At 37.7% G+C, this 16,568-nt stretch overlaps 1 protein-coding gene across 1 annotated transcript in view; it reads right to left on the bottom strand.

Annotated features, from left to right (window-relative positions):
- The window catches only part of ap2b1 (adaptor related protein complex 2 subunit beta 1), a 29,898-nt gene that overhangs the window by 13,037 nt on the left and 293 nt on the right, over positions 1-16,568 (bottom strand). Inside the window, exons 2-15 of the mRNA XM_007542320.2 lie at positions 15,865-16,124; positions 15,545-15,735; positions 13,887-14,108; positions 12,275-12,395; positions 11,836-11,931; positions 10,321-10,436; positions 10,077-10,242; positions 9,761-9,859; positions 8,629-8,888; positions 7,719-7,911; positions 5,815-5,856; positions 5,053-5,205; positions 3,369-3,514; positions 3,135-3,264 (exon numbers count right to left, since the gene is read on the bottom strand). Coding sequence (XP_007542382.1) covers positions 3,135-3,264; positions 3,369-3,514; positions 5,053-5,205; positions 5,815-5,856; positions 7,719-7,911; positions 8,629-8,888; positions 9,761-9,859; positions 10,077-10,242; positions 10,321-10,436; positions 11,836-11,931; positions 12,275-12,395; positions 13,887-14,108; positions 15,545-15,735; positions 15,865-16,124 — 2,195 coding nt within the window. The remainder of the gene's footprint in view (positions 1-3,134; positions 3,265-3,368; positions 3,515-5,052; positions 5,206-5,814; positions 5,857-7,718; positions 7,912-8,628; positions 8,889-9,760; positions 9,860-10,076; positions 10,243-10,320; positions 10,437-11,835; positions 11,932-12,274; positions 12,396-13,886; positions 14,109-15,544; positions 15,736-15,864; positions 16,125-16,568) is intronic.

A 16,568-nucleotide genomic window follows, 5' to 3' on the forward strand; every position in this document is an offset into this window, starting at 1 on the left:
GGTAGTTAATCCTTTTGAGATCCATAACTTGAATCTGTTATCAATTCTATCTGGTGCAAAATCTGAATCATAGGCACACACCTCATAATTTTAGATGCATCTCCTATTCTGCAAATTTTAGCCAATTCCTGCCAGGACTTGAGAACACTTCCTGTTATGGAGTCTTCTGGGATCTGCTGTTCTTCCTGTAATTTATAATTACTAAGTAGGGCTGTTATTGGGATTCCTTTTATCGCCGTTCCTTCTATTTCCTTCCATGCTGCAGTGTATGATGGTGAACACAGACAGACTAAAGGTCTTAGCTGGGCTGCATGTTAGTATTCCTGTAAACAGGGAAGGCCAATTCCACCCTTTTCTTTTTTTAGTTGTAGAGTTCTAAACTTAATTCTGGCCTTTTTACCCTGAAAACAAATACCTCGCTAATGATCTATCCCATTCTAAGAACTGTTTAGGTGGGATTCTGACATTCCATCTATGTCAAATATTTTATGTCTTATTCAGGATTTTTGTACTTTTGTTTTGTCAGTGCTGTGATCATGTCAAAGCAGCAACTTGTATTAAAAAAGCCTCGATAGAGAGCGTTCATTTTATAGAGTTAACATTGGTTCTGTTAGTGATATGGTATGAAACCGTAGCACCACAGCACTTTTGAATTTTAATGATCACAATACCGGAGTCAGTCTGTTTTTCTCCATCGATATGTACTTCCCGACCGCTCCGCGCCTTATGGCATAAAAAAAAAAAAAAAAAAAGACGATGCGCACGTTGTGCAAAACTCTGAAACAGGAGAGCCGTGACATAGAACGGAGCAACGAACCATTAATCTATAAATCAATAGACAGGTCTATATAAAGACATAATCCATGTTTCTGTCTCATATTTGTATGACATTAAAACGATCTGGAACTTTTGTTTTCCCACTGAAAGCTCTGGTTTACACAGTAAGTGCCGTGTATGAAATTTTTTGGATGATACTCTGATGAGAAACATTGGAGACAAGAAGAGCTATGATTGACATAGTTGGAGTTCTGTCCACGTTTTAATGTTGCAGAGCTCAGTCTTTTTGCAAATAGTTTAAAGTTTAAAATGGCATGTTGTACATTTTTTTATCTGGTCATTTTGTGGAATATTTAACAACTAGAAAATGGCACAGAATAAGAATATTTTTCTACTCTTATTGGCTGATGTTAGGCCTATCGATTTTAAGTTAAATATCTATTGCATTTTTCTTAGACGCCTGTGAAAATAATTTCTATTCCCATGGCTTTTTTGTTCTCTGGGAAATTATTTTTGACGATAACTCCAGAAACAACCATAAAAATCAAAACATCAACAGTGACAGTAATATTAATAATAAAATAATATTCAGTGCAAAGTAGCTAGAATTTCTATGATGGGCGGTAAGGGACCTGGATAATGGATAGAGGGGCGCTGGCCCCAAAAAGGTTGAGAAACACTGATTTAGACTGTAGACGTCATGTTAACATCACTAGGTCTCTCCAGTTTGTCGCGATTCTGCGACTGTGGAAATTTTTTGCAAAAATCAACAAACCCCGCATATTTTCATGCTAATGCATATAAGTAAGTTTATTGCAAATCTTCCCCAAAAATTATCAAAAACATTAGATTTACGTGACTGCTAACTTCCACCAGTAGGTGGCACCATTTCTTACTTTTACAACACTGCCTTAGCCTCACTTGTTGTCAAGTTACTAGTAATAGACATGGTGAGAAAGAAAAAAAAAGAGTCACATTTAACATCATACATAAGCTTGAATTTTACAAAATTGCCTTCAAATATTTTTAAGTTAGCGCCACAAAATCTGTGATTTTGATAGAAAAAAAAAATCACAAAAGCAATTGTATAACCCTGGTGGGACTGAAGATGTGAAATGATTACCATTTTATTTATTTATTTTTTTTACCAATCACTTTATTTTTGGTAAATTGTCCACATTAAACACAGGAAAGAACAACAACAAAAAAAACAATAAAACAATAAAGAAGCCCATAATTTAACATAAAAGGAACAGGCTGAAGCCAAGCTTATTCTTGCCTACCCTATTTTATACCCAACACCCTACCAAGATATCTCCTTAAGCATATGTATGCATATATAAATCTACATTACAGTGTAAATTGTTATCATTTAAATTTTAGAGCTCTTTTAAAGGTCACCAAGAAAGGACATAATTTAAAATCATCATTCAATTCATTCCAGTTTCACACTAATAACTGAAACACATCTAGACTTTACCTGTCTCTTCTCTTTTGCACATTCAAAGATAAAAAAAACCTCGCAAATTATATTTATTCTCTCTCAATTTAAATAATTTCTGAATACCAGAAGGAAGACTTTTGTTCAATGCTTTATACATTATTTCCAGTATTTTTATATAAACAGTACCTTTAAATTTTAATATATTACTTTGAATGAAGAGTTTATCAGTTGGTTCACGGTACCCCACCTTATACCGTGAAAAAAAAAAAAAGCCTTAGAGGTTGTTTTTTTCCAACTTAACTAATTTATCAATGTTTGTTTTACTTGCATTTCCCCAGATTTCTGAGCAAGACAAATAAGGCAAAATCAAAGAGGAATATATAATATGCAAGCCTTTAACATTTACTAAATCTTTTATTATTTCATCCATATTTTTTCCAGAAAAAAATACATTTGTATTGTCAGCAAACATTATAAACTTAAAAATATTGGATACTGCAAAAATATCATTTAAGTAAAGTTTAAATGATTTAGGTCCTAGGACTGAGCCTTGAGGAAGACCACATTTAAAACTACTTCACTCTGTGACTTTGTGTTGTTAATTTGTACATATTTTAATCTGTTACTCAAATAACTCTTTAACCACTGATATTTAACCCCCCGTAGGCCATACAGTTCACATTTGAATTGTATGTCCTATTTCTAAGAACTAATAATCAAATACTTATTAATATTTCAGCAGTTTGTTAGTGGGTTCTATCAATACATTTTGGCACAACCACCCCATGAGAACATTCACTATCCTGATATGGTCCAAAATGAAGATGAGTTTGACATCCCTGATCTAAATGATGATCAACCAAAAGTCACTTGATGGTGATCAAACAGCATTTATGAGGACATGCTCCTGTACCTGCAGATTATTGAGCGGATCCATTTTCATAACAGGCCCAATGGTGTTAACAGGCAGGGAGACCTCGATACTCTGATTGGGCATCAGTGGAGTGTGAATGGGCAGAGGACTGGTGGGAATCACACCAAAACTGCAACGAGAATAGAAATCTAAACCTGGTGCTATTCAGCTGCAACTTTCCCACAAACATTTGTGAATTAGTGCCTGAAAATTCCTCTCCTCCAGTTCACAAACCTGTTTTTGTTGAACTGGACGGCAAAGTCATTCATGTGCTGCAGTGCCTTGTTGGTGAACGACATGTCCATGTACATGTGGCCCTGGCGGCGGGAGAATGTTCCAGAGATTTCTAGTCCCTTGGCTTTTACTGCAGGAAGCCACACCTGGTAAAAAGCAGTTTTTGGTGTAAAGATTTTTCTGGCACTAGTGACATTTATTTAATGGCAATTTGACATGAAAGAAGGTGGAGAGAGAAGAGAGAAGGGGAAGACATGCAGGAAAAAGACTGTATAGAGGAATATAGCCTTAGCACATGGTGCACCCTCCCTACCAACCAAGCTGTGTAATACTTTGTGTCTTACGTTTATCCTTCGCTGAATAGACACATTCAAAAAGTCAGATGTTTCTACAGTTTTTACTCCAGAAAAACTATCATTTTTGGGCTTCATATTTTACACATTTTATTCATCTTTACTAGATTTGGAAGACTCCATGACTTACTCCAACAAAAATCCAGCAGCATTCAAGTATGATTAATATCAAATCAGTAGAAATGAAAGTGGGTTAGAGCTGGACAATAAATCAATTCTATTCATATCACTGATACATATCATGCTAGGCAGATGATCAGTATCAATAGATAATATGTCTGATAGAATATTCAATATATAGAATATTCACAGAACCCTGATCCAGAACTGGAAAGCATTGTGGAGGATGTAGACAGAGGAAAGACTAAAGCTGCTGAAACTCACGACCAACTAAGCTAGGTTGGTGACATCAACTAACTCACTATTTGGTTACCGAGCAACAAATGTTGAGTAACTTGAGCAGCTGTAGTTTAAGGTTTCCTCATAACTGCTTAGAAATAAACTACGCCTGGAGTAGGCTCTGTGGATAAAACAGGAAAGGTCACGCGACCAGTTTAGCAGTATTTCAGATATTCAAAAAAAAAAAAAAAAAAACTCAATATATCACTATCAATTCATATGAAATATGAATCATACGATTCATATTTTAATCTGTTACTCAAATAACTCTTTAACCACTGATATGTAACCCCCCGTAGGCCATGCAGTTCACTTATGTCATGATACATTTTTCAACCATATTGTCCAGACCAACAGTGTCAATCACCCTCTGGTAAGCGCTGCTCACACCCTCCGCCTTGCTCTTTTCTGTGCAACTGCTCATTCCCCACAGCACAGACAGTTAGCATGGCCGCTGATGACAGCGGTTACACAGTTTTCCTGTTATAAGTTGTTTCTCTGCCATAAGCACATTGTGCAACACATATGTGATCATGATGACGGTGCTCAGACCCTTCTCCTAGCTCTGACTGGTTGTTTCTGACTGAGTGATGTTTATCTGCAAGTGGCAGTAGAATCACAGGGATGAGGCAGAGGAGCTTGACTTTTTTTCATGTCATGTGTCTCATGTTATACTGTCCAAACAGCGACGTATGCAAAAAACATATTTTTACAAAATTTACATACCACAGCTTTAAGTACAAAACCAAATTCAATCCAAAACATTCACTGATTTCTACAGAAATGAAACCAACCATATAATATGACATTAACAAAATAAATCTAGCTAGAAAAAATGTTTCAAATCCTTTTAGCATGAATAATCTCGGTTTAATTTGACACTATATTGTCACTTGGATCGATGCATGTGCGATAAAGTTGTGTGTACTCACTGCTTTTGGGGCTACGAAGCCTCCGGTGGCGATGGCCATGCCTGTGGAAAGCTCAAAAAGGTCATTGAGGCCACTGCTGACTGCTGGAGGAGCAGGAGTTGGTGACGGAGCAAAAGTGCTGGGGACGGATGACGGAATGAAGTTTTGTCCCACCTGAAGGAGTTCCGAGACAATAGCACAAACACTGAAAACACACTGTTCTAGTTAAAACCATGTCAGTAAGCTTCCTATGCAGTTTCACCAAAAATATGCCAAAAGCCCAAGAAGAAAACATAAATAAATCACACAAAGAATGTTAGATGTTAGGTCACTGGCAAAAGAAAGCATGATTATATGGAAATAATATTTGAACACTCAGCCAAAGCAAAAATAAAAGCAGACCTAAATTAATTGAGAGAAACACCTTTTATGTGCATCTTAGTATTTTAGCCCATGAATCATAAAACATTTACTTCAAATTATTCAATAACACAAAATCCATAACCCAACTCAATTTAGCATTAATGAAGAGTTTTCATAAACTGATCTAATGCTAGTAAACAATATATTCAACAGTATAAAATATAAAAATACAAACCCACTGGGATCATAAGACTGAAATAAAAGTCATAAATTTTGTTTTAAAATAGGCCAAAATGATTCAAAACAAGCCATTTTCAAGCTGTGCACACAGGTGTGAAGCAATAAAAGCGTGAAGAGTGCAGTGAGAGTTTAGTTCAAGAAGCATGCAGCAAGATGGCCGAACAGAAGGGCTTAACTTACTGCTGGACTTCCCCCAACACCTCCGCCCAGGTCTCCCCCAAGCTATGGGAGAGAAGAGGAGACGCCCCCAAAGACAGCATCCAAACATCAGAGAAAAACCGAACACACACACACACACACACACAAAGACAGAAACAGAGACCTTCTTAGCAACCGCAAGCCATCAAGAGCAGCCCCTCACTGTCTGGGAAAATACCTCAATAATAAATCTGTAAGACAATTACCAAGACCTCTAGACATTCTGAGATGTTAAATGTAAAACTGAGACTAAAAATAGCCTTAATTTATGAACCAATGTCACTCTTGTATTTTTTAAAAAAAGGGTAACACTTTATTTGAAGGGGGTTGAATAAGACTGTCATGACACTGTCATAAACATGACATAACACCTGTCATGAACATGAATAAGCCTTCATGAATATTTACTTCACTCTGTGACTTTGTGTTATATTCATGAAGGCTTATTCATGTTCATGACTTGTGTTATGACATGTTTATGACAGTGTCATGACAGTCTTATTCAACCCCCTTCAAAGAAAGTGTTACCAAAAAAAGTAATATTTAAAAAAAATATATTCTATAAAATTCATAAAAGTAAAACTATTCATTATGAGCAGAGTAATATTTACATTTCTGATAATTAGGGCTTACAGCTAACAAAAACATCAATTATAGCTTCTCAGAACATTTAAGTACATCAGATTAATGAAAATGAAAATGTCTGATTCCAGAACATTGATGTGCAGCAGACTGTCATCCACAATGTTCACAAAGGGCTCATTGCTAAATAAGATGGATTTTCAGAGAGTTTTATCTAAGCATGCTGTTGAAAAGTTGTGTGGAAGAAAAAAAATTAATAAACAGTCATACAATTAGAACGAAATTTTATGCATTTTTTCCCCCTTTCACTCAACTTCCCATTTACTGCCTACTATATTAATTTATTTAAAATTATAAAAGCAAAAGTGGTTATTTGATTTGCTGACAATAACAATTTAACATATTATTGAACTGAATACAAAACACTATGAATTTAATTATTTACTATGTAATTGTGCTAATTTAGGCATAATTAGGTATAATTCCAACCACAAGACGAGGGCGAAGCCCTTCCAATATGATCCATAGGCCGTCTTGGACATGTAGTCCAACTACTTCCTACAAGTGGTTAATATGCCTGGATCAATAACTCTGAACAGCCATTTTCCTTAGCAATAAGATTTTTGTGGCTTAACCTTGTTGTGGATGTTGTAAAAACATAGTTGTAGACCATACTTTTACATGGCCATAACATTTTATATCAAAAATAAATTATCTCTATTGGTCTAAAGCAGGGCTGGGCAGCTCCAGGCCTGGAGGGTCTCCTGCGACTTTTAGATGCGTCTCAACTTCAACACACCTGAGTCAAATAATGACGTCGTTAGCAGGACTCTGGAGAACCTGACTGCACTTGGGAAGTGATTCAGCTGTTGGATTCAAGTGTGTTGGACCAGGGAGACATTAAGAGTTGCAGGACACCGGCCCTGGAGGACCACGATTGCCCACCGCTGGTCTAAAGTAATGGTTTGAAAATTTTCAGTGAAACAAAACTGGTGTTTTCATTAGCTGTAGCAATGTTAACATTAATAAACCCTTGAAACATTAATCTGTGTGCAATGAATCCATAATAGCTTACACTTTCTGTATTATATTACTTAAACTTTTCAGTGAAATTGTAATTTACTGAAATGGATGGATTTACTGAAATCCATCCAGTTTTACAACTGGACCCCATCATGAATAAATAAACTTCATAAAAGTGTTAACACCAAAAGGCACTTTTTATGTTCAACAGTAAAATCAAAGTGGTACATTGCAGCCATGCAGGTGGTGGAAAAGTAACTCATTTGTGCAACTGATCTCACCAAGCTGTCCAGGCCTCCACCCAGAAGGTCCACTGCACCCATCTGCATGGAGGAGACTTGGGGAACATTGACAGGAGGGCCCAGGTCAAGGTTTAGCAGGTCACCCAGAAGGTCACCCTGGCTAGGAATCACATGTGGCTGGTCCATGGCGGCAGCTGGACCTCCGCTCACAGGGCTCTCGCCTGTATCAATACTGTTCAGGAGGAAGTGGAGAAGAGGTTAGAGATGGTACATTTAAACTTCTTTCACTCAAAATATCAGTGAAGTCTCTGACTCAAGGCTGAATATATAGAACACGGTTTATGCAGGCTTCACCAACTAAAATTTAGGACTTAAGACCTTTTTAAGACCATCAAGAATAAAATGTTCACACATCACAACAGATGTATCAAAGACATTCAGGGGACCAAAACTGTGAACTTTCTGGGGTATTTTTGTGGCTCTTGGGAGCAACTGTGTGCTTCTCACATCATGAAAATGGCATATGGCTTTCTAGTTATCTAGCTACCTCGAAAGCCATATGCTAACTGGTAATGAGCCATATGTTAGGTGCTAATGACTTGTTTGTTTGCTTGCCAGCTAGTTAGCAAGCAAACTGGATAGCAAGAAAGTATTAGCAGCTTGTTAGCAGTAACCTTAACCAAACTGAATCAAAGAACGCAGTGAGTGAAGATGTCTGTGCACGACTACAGCTTTTGTCTGATTAAAAAGTCTCATAAAACCTGCATAGAATATATAATATTAAATAGTCCTGCCACAATGAAATTTAAGACCCGTGATTACCGTATTTAAGGCCAACTTACATTTTCTATAATCAATTTAAGATATTTTAAGGCCTTCACGTTAGAAAAATAACCAATAAAGCAACACTAAGATCTTTGTAAATTATTCAGGTTTTTCTGTGTTTGACCTGCTGTGCTGGACAGGAAGGTGCTTCCGGTGGATTCCATGACTTCCCTCCACAAAGGCGCTGGGCGGCTTGTGATAGACTGAGGCCAGGGAGCCGATGTGGCAGATCAGCTCGTCCAGCAGCGTGGGCTCAATCAAGTCAGTCTCCTCGGAGATCAGGGGCTTTTCTGACAGCACCACCTCTTTGGCCGTCACAGGGTCAGTCGACAGCAGGCGCCAGTAAATATAGCCCCTGTCACGGAGGTCTGGGTTGTCAGAGTCCTGATGGGGGAAAGAAAAAAACTGAAATAAATCTCAATGTAAGACTGTGCAGGTGATAAGATTTGCATTTTTATATGAAAAATATTAATGCCACATTTCATATTTCCACAGCATGCAAATGTTAAAAATCATCTAATTTTATGAATTTTGTTAATGTGTGGATTTGACCTAGTAATCTGTGAAGTTGGAAAGAGGTTCTCAACCTTTTCAAAGACTTTTACAATAAAGAAACAGTTTCACAGACAGCACTGGTCATTTCAGATTCTGGTCTGTCTGATGTGACCTGACCTGTTCAGACTGGAGGCTGGACAAACCAGACAGGGGAGATTTCTGAGCATCACTTCTGAGTTCACCAAGAACACATTCACAAAGGTTTAATATGGGTTTACTGTTATTTTTTGCAGTGAAAAAGTTGTGATAATGATTTTCCCCCATAATAGAGAAGTCTTGACTCAAATATATTCTGTGAAGCAGGTGTGAAAGTCTGTTGTTTATAAGTGGTTCATAGAATGAAAGATAAAACTCAAACACAAATAGGGGAAAAATATTTATTTCCTGTTCCATTTCATATTGGAAATAACAAAAACAAGACATTTTTTAAAGTAACTGTTTTGTGTACACAAAACTACTTCATAGTCACAAATCTAAATAAGCAGTTCTCCTAAAGTTGAAATCATACATACAGTTGAAACCTGAAGTTTACATACACTAAGCAAAAAGACAAGCACATCTTTTATTCTCACTGTCTGTAAATAAAACGGAACAAATTTCTCTTGTTTTAGGTCAGTTAGAATTACCAAAAGTAGTTTTATGAAGGGAATAATCCATTTAATTTCTGTAGAACTGACTTTTGTAACACAAACAGCACTAACCTGAGTGGCCAGGCTGAGGACCTGCTGCACCAGCTCCTGAGTTTCTGATGGTTTCTTCAGGAACAGCTTCACAATGGCAGTCAAAAGAGTGAGTTGTACCTGCAAAGCAAGACAAAGAAACAAACTGTGTATAGGTGTAATGGAAAGCAGGGAATTTATGCAGAATGTAAACAGCGAGATGCATTGATTTCTTTTGAAAGGGTTAGTAAACATGTTAACTTTCACGACAATTATCTGAGTTAGTTTTTGGGCCATTCAAGGAGATGAAAGCAGAGTTCACAAGAACCTGTACATCCGTTCTTTTTAACCAGCTCACCTGAGTGCTCTCGTCGTGGAAACCCTCGAGGAAGCTCTCGAGCAATTCGTCAGCATTGTCGATCCTCTCGGCGTACTCTCCGACGATCCAGATCATGGCACCTCGAGCATCGGGTTCATCCAGGGAGTCCAGGTTCTCGCACAGCGTGGCGATGATGCTCTCATATCTAAAGAACAGCAGCATCTCGGTGGTTAGACGTAAAGATAACTGGACAGGTGATGTAAGCCAGGGTGTTCCCACATACTTGTTAGGGTACTTGCGGAAAATGTCTCTGATGACCACAATAGCCTCCTGAACCACGTAGTTGACCTTTGTCTGGATCAGGTCCAGCAGAGTGCTGACACAGCGCTCAGCCGATTGCTACAGAAACAAAAGACACACTCATCCTCAGTACAAAAGGATCATACTAACTTACAACAATAGATCCTTTCAGTGAGTCCACTTCAGAGCTTTCAGCCATGGCCAGACAAATACATCTACTAAAAGAATCTTACTGGAGTATTTATTATCTCTTAGCCTTGTTTGTTATTTTAAAAACAAAGACAAGATAATCCTGGGCAATAAATAAATTCTCTCGACGAATAAAATATTTGATTTTTGAAGATTTAATTTCAGGAAAATCTGGATTTTTCGTTCACCGATGCACTCCTTGGGTTTCCATAGGAGTGGACTGGTCAGTTTGCCCACAAGCATGTTTTACAGCTTCTATTTATTTGGACGTTGAATACAGGTGAACTCTACAGAATAATAAAACCAGGCAAAGTTTTTTTTAATGATGAGAATAAAGTCACAATATTACCAGAATAAAATCGTAATATTGCCAAAATGAAGTAACAAGTTTCTGAGAACGCCAACACAAAAAACTAAAAATTAAAATGACGAATGTTGTGTAAACTTTGGCATAAATTCCTGAGATTATATTTAATCTTTTAACACATCAGCATCAGATTATTGTCAGTAACATTGAAATGATGGTGGGTCTATTTCGAAGACAGAACTACACCAACTGAGCTGCTCACCGCAGATCCTGATAACCAAGCTTTTTTCTAATTAAAAACTGCAAATATCATGACTGTGTGATGGAATACTCCATCGCACAACTACCAGAAGGGATGATTAAAATAAAAGATACTTTTTACAAATATTTTCTATGATGTCTTTTTTTAGAAAAGAAATCGGGGAAAAAAAAAATCTGAATTTCGATCATTAAGTCATATTGCCCAGTCCTAAAATCATCATGGAGTTGCCATTAATGCCAATTTTAGCATTGAATGTTAGTGATTAAAGTGGTTAGAATAAGTAACGTAGGTCTCTGTGTGTATTCTCTGAAGAATGAAAGACTGCCCTTTAACTTGATGTTTGTGTGTATTACCAAAAAGCCGCTAAATAAAGCAAGAGAGACAAAACAGAGCAACTTTGCTGCAGCCTTTGAATTATCTGTTGGCGTCTAGCTCTCAGTAGTGTCTTGGACAGCTGGCACACCACCATAGAAAGTAGTTTTCCACCTTTTAGTGTGTCTCCTTATGTTTTTAAAAATTATCTATACAATGTCAGCCTTCCAGCCCTCACTAATAATCCCAACATAAAAGAAAGTCACTGTCACCAAGACCTGTTGGTGCTTCAGAATTCACTGACCAGAAGAAGATTGGATTTCTGAGGTTTTAACAGACAAGTCAGTGCCTGTTAAGCTAGTAATTATTTGATTCTGGTGGCTTCTCAGAAAAAAAAAATAGATCAAGTGACAGCAGTCAGTCCTCACCTCCACTTTGATGGCACAGCGTCCGATGGCTCGTACTGCCTTACGCACAAAGTCAACATCTACCTCTGTGGCATATTCCTTCAGTTCAGCCAAAACCTGTAAGGGTCCAAAACATATATCACTCCCACCATATACATGGAGCAAAAGCAATACAAAAAAAACACATTTTTATTAAACTAATCAAAATATCACTTCTGCGTAAGCACTGAAAAAAATGGCAGCATGTATTGTATTTTCAAGATTTTTCTTGTGGAAATTGGCAGTATATGTTTGCAAAGTTAGAGGAGAAGCAGGTCAGTGAAATTTTTTGTTGGACAATATTAAAGAAGGTCAGTAATGTCCAACTGCTTTTCACAATCGTTTATTTTTTTATTTTTATTTTGAAAATAGAGCCTGCCATTAAATAACAACAATAATGTGTTTTGTACATGGAACCTACCTGGGCAATGTTGGCCTGAGAGGCCAAGCGGATCATGATGTCCAGTTTCTCCAGCTTCACATAAATCGGGTCGTTATACTTGACAAAGAACACTTTAATCTCCTGCTTTAGGATCTCAGGTCTGCAAGGAAACAAAACAAAACAAAAACAAACACACACACACACACACACACACACACACACATTAGGCCCTGTTGGAAGTTTTCTTGTTTATTTTAAAAAATAAAAACAAAAGTTCATCACGAAAACAGAAGCTACAAATTTATGATAGAACATAAAACAACTTAGAACTTAAACGATGGAAGAAGAAGAAGAATATTTTTGAAGAAAAATACTTTTGAATACCACAAATAGTTTTTTCCTTTGTACTCACTTTATTAACTCTAACACTTAAATTTAATATAAGCACTTTTCCACTGTCAAGTTGTGCACTAACCGGTTAATGTGAGGCTCTGTTCTGCCCCGGTAGTGAGCTTTTCCATCAGACGCTCTGTTCCTCACTAGATGAAAACTAGTAGCCACTTTACTTTTTTTTAACCCAAAGGAAAAATAAAATTCACATCACAAGCTAATATTACGTCGTTCCAGTGTTTCACACTGTCTGTGCAAAACAGCAGCTCCATCAGAGAGTTTACGCATGTGTTTCTGGAGATGCTCATGATTAAACTCATAATTACACTCATAATTATGTTGTATGCTTTTTCAATGACATAAATCCAATCAGTGAATGCGGCCAGCAGTCAAACAATGCCGTACCCTGGTCTGTGCTGCTGGTACTACCCCTGAAGTAGAGACCAAAATCTGAGAAGAACCAGGCAGAGCTGTGCCAGATTTGCTAATGCAAAATTAATCTTCACCGAGGTGGACCAGAACCGTACCAGTTAGAGGTGGTGTAGTGGAAAAGTGCCTTATGTTTTCAAAGGTGTGTGGGAAATCTGTGCTCATGTTGAGAGACTTAATCTCAAAAAGCAGTAGGGATGCAACTAGCGATTATTTTAGTCATAAATTAATGGGGTAAAAAATGGGCACATTCTGCAGATTTTTCATTTAACCACTTAAGCCTTTTTATACAATACTGGAAAAACATTAAAAGATGTACATAAATAATTCAATTACTTTTTTAATTAGAAAGTAAACATTTTGTTGCCTAAAATGCAATAACACAGTATTCCTTTAGTGAACGCTTGGTCATCTGTAGCAAAGGAGCATCTGCAGATAAAAATATTAACAATAACACATGAAAAGCTCAGTTCATTCTGCGTAACTTATCAATACAGTAGAGAGAACATATAGAGAATATTGGAGAAAAAAATGAATAACAACAAAACAAAAAAAGCAGAATAAAACAATTAAAAAAAAACTTTAACAACAAGAAGAAACAAAAACCACCACAGGACCACCGCGGAGAACAAAATAATAAAAAAAAAGTCTTCGTTGTCTTCCTTCCTTTTTTTAAAACTTAAGTGCAAAATATACATAGTTTTCATATATGCCATATATGTCAACTAAATTAGTCGACTATGATTTCAATAACTAAATTATTGCAATTAATCAGATTAATGTTTTCCACCCTAAAATGTATCAAGCGCAAACAGCCATGTCGATCTCATACCTTTTCTGAACAATCAGGTTGATGTTCCTCAGAGCCACATACTGGACCTCTGGCTCTCCAGACAGCAGAGTAACGAGTGGCGGAGACAGCTTCTTCAGTAATGTGTTGTAGTAGTCCGAGTCCTTTGGCAGGAGCTCCAAGAACTTCATCAGGACCTTGACAGCGGACAGAACCACTGCTGAGTTGGCGTGAGACAGTCGAGGAGTGACACGCTCACAGATGCTTTGAGACACAACAGAGGAAGAATCTCAGCATGAGTCCAGAGAGGAAAGAGGCATAGTTTCGCTCAAAAACAATCTTTATTAAATATGGATTAAGTTAAAGGGGGCCTACTAGGCTTGCTTGAACTGGTTAGGATATGTCTATGGGCTGTACAACACATGTTCATTACATTTTTTGCACAAAATCATTCTCAGATAATCAGATTTCAGTTGGGTCAGTTCTGCCTATTTTGAGGTCCTTTCAAAATGAGTTGTTTTGGGGCCTCTTGTCACTTTAAATCCAAATAAGCTGCTGCTGGCCACGCCTACCCAAACAGATGCGCAATTATACAACCATACATCTTTGAAAAGCAGAACTGGAGCCTCCTTCACAACCTACAAGAATGCAGAAAGTGTTCTCTGGATGATAAGTCAATAAAACTCCTGTGGTTTCCAGCAGCCATTGTACAGCACATACAGCCATAAACCCAGCTCTACTTGGGTTGCTCGAGCCCTTTTGGTACTGTAGGGCTTGCGGGATTTCCCCCAATCAGGCAACGCGAGATGCAAAAATCACTTTGTCAGAGTCTTGCCGACTTCTCATCATTTGAAAAAATGTTATTTACATTTACCATTAAAATGTTTAGCTTAAGTGCGCTTGTAATCCCAGTGTAGCACAGAGCGCAGATTCATCCTCCAGATCAACTTCAAAACTCTGAGATATTTGACTATGTACAGCCGATGCAGAGCAGGAAGTTATGAGATTACATACATTCAGGCTACTGCAGATAAACAGCTCATAATTTAGCTGCATCATTGAATTTTATCATTTATATGCTGTTAGTGGGACCAATGTCAGTGTACGTTTTTTTTTTCTCCCCAACTGTGGGAAAAAGTTATATATATTTATCTGCTTGATCTGATGGCGTCATGTGGATCCTAAATTCAACTTCTTGAATGTTATATTAACCGAAATTAAAATGCAATTGAATACGTTATTATTATCATTTAAAAACTTACAGGTAAGAATAGATGATGACGAGAATATTTTGATGCTGCATGTTAAAATGACACATTGAGAAAATCAAAAAGAAAAAATGCTCCTCTGACCCAGAGATCTGGAAGACAACTTGTCTCTGTCCTGCCCCCGCAGCCAACGCAGTAATCAACAGCTAACTCCAAACGAGAACTGTCTGGCCGGGCCGGTTGGAACCGCAGCTCTCTAGGTTCCAGGGAGCTGGGTGGGACTGGGCTGGAAGTGCTAATGCAAAAACGCTCAGCCCAGTTTCAAACCAGGCAAGTCTGGGTCGGGCTGTGCAGTCCAAAAGGAGTTTATTGCCAAAAAAATGACTGGTTTTTTTTAAGCGTTTCTGCTGTTTCCAGAAGCAGCAGAAACCCAAATGTCCAAAATGTGAATTTTGGACAATAGGTCCCCTTTAAGGATTTCAGGATCTCTACCTCTGAGCCTCTCGGTCATCCTTGGGGTTGTAGTTGGACAGGCAGTCTAGGATGAAAATCTGTCCCCACTCTGTGCATTCGTTGAGGGCCGTCAGTAGCTTGTTGATGTTCTGGGGATTCAGGTCCAGCAAATTGCTGTTGGGGTGAGACTCGCTGATCTCAGACAAAGCAGCAACTGCATTGGCAACAACCTGTGGGATGACAGTCAAGCTTGTAAAACACAGCATTTCATAAATGAAATTTAAACAACTTTATTTGACTGGGCACAAAGAAAATGTAGTCCTAAGTCTATCTATGAAGTAAAATAAAAGAAGGCCAACCATGGGGTTTGAGTCAGCGATGAGATCCCTCAGAGAGTCCAGGAAACCCTGATCTTCCACCATCTGGGCATTGATGTCATGCAGCTTTGCCACACAAACAGCTGCTGTCTTCCTCACATATGGGTCCTCATCCTTCAGACACTTCCTTAGCGGCTCACACAAGTACTCTGTGATCTTGTCCACCCGTATGCAGCCCATGGTGCGGACAGCCAGGGCCCGGATCAGAGGGTTGGGGTCCTCACAGTCCTGTGAAAAGAAATCTCATTTGCTCACACGACATGTGCGCAAAACTGTCGATATTTTGCTAATGTAAAAAAATAAAAAAATAAAAAATTCTCAATTGTGGTGTTTCCATTAAGTAAGAAAAGTAATAAAAATTACACCGAGGCCTGTCACAATAACAAATTTTGCTGAGCGATCAATTGTCTACAAAATTATTACGATAAATGATAATATTGTTTCAAGACCTTTTGACACTGATTTATTGGACATGACTAATAATGCATACGATTTCCTGCCATAGATAGATACACTTTCTTTTCAAAAGACCACATAACACTGGAACTGATAAACTAAATAAACAAAACAACCAAAAACAAAAATAAAATGGATTCTCAGTCTCCATTAACAAAAAAACGTACTTGAATAAAAAGTAAACAACATAAAGCCAAAGTGGAAATAAATACTGCATTCAGCCAAAAGAG

Source organism: Poecilia formosa, unplaced genomic scaffold (assembly GCF_000485575.1).
Source record: "Poecilia formosa unplaced genomic scaffold, Poecilia_formosa-5.1.2 Scaffold679, whole genome shotgun sequence".
Lineage (NCBI taxonomy): Eukaryota > Metazoa > Chordata > Actinopteri > Cyprinodontiformes > Poeciliidae > Poecilia > Poecilia formosa.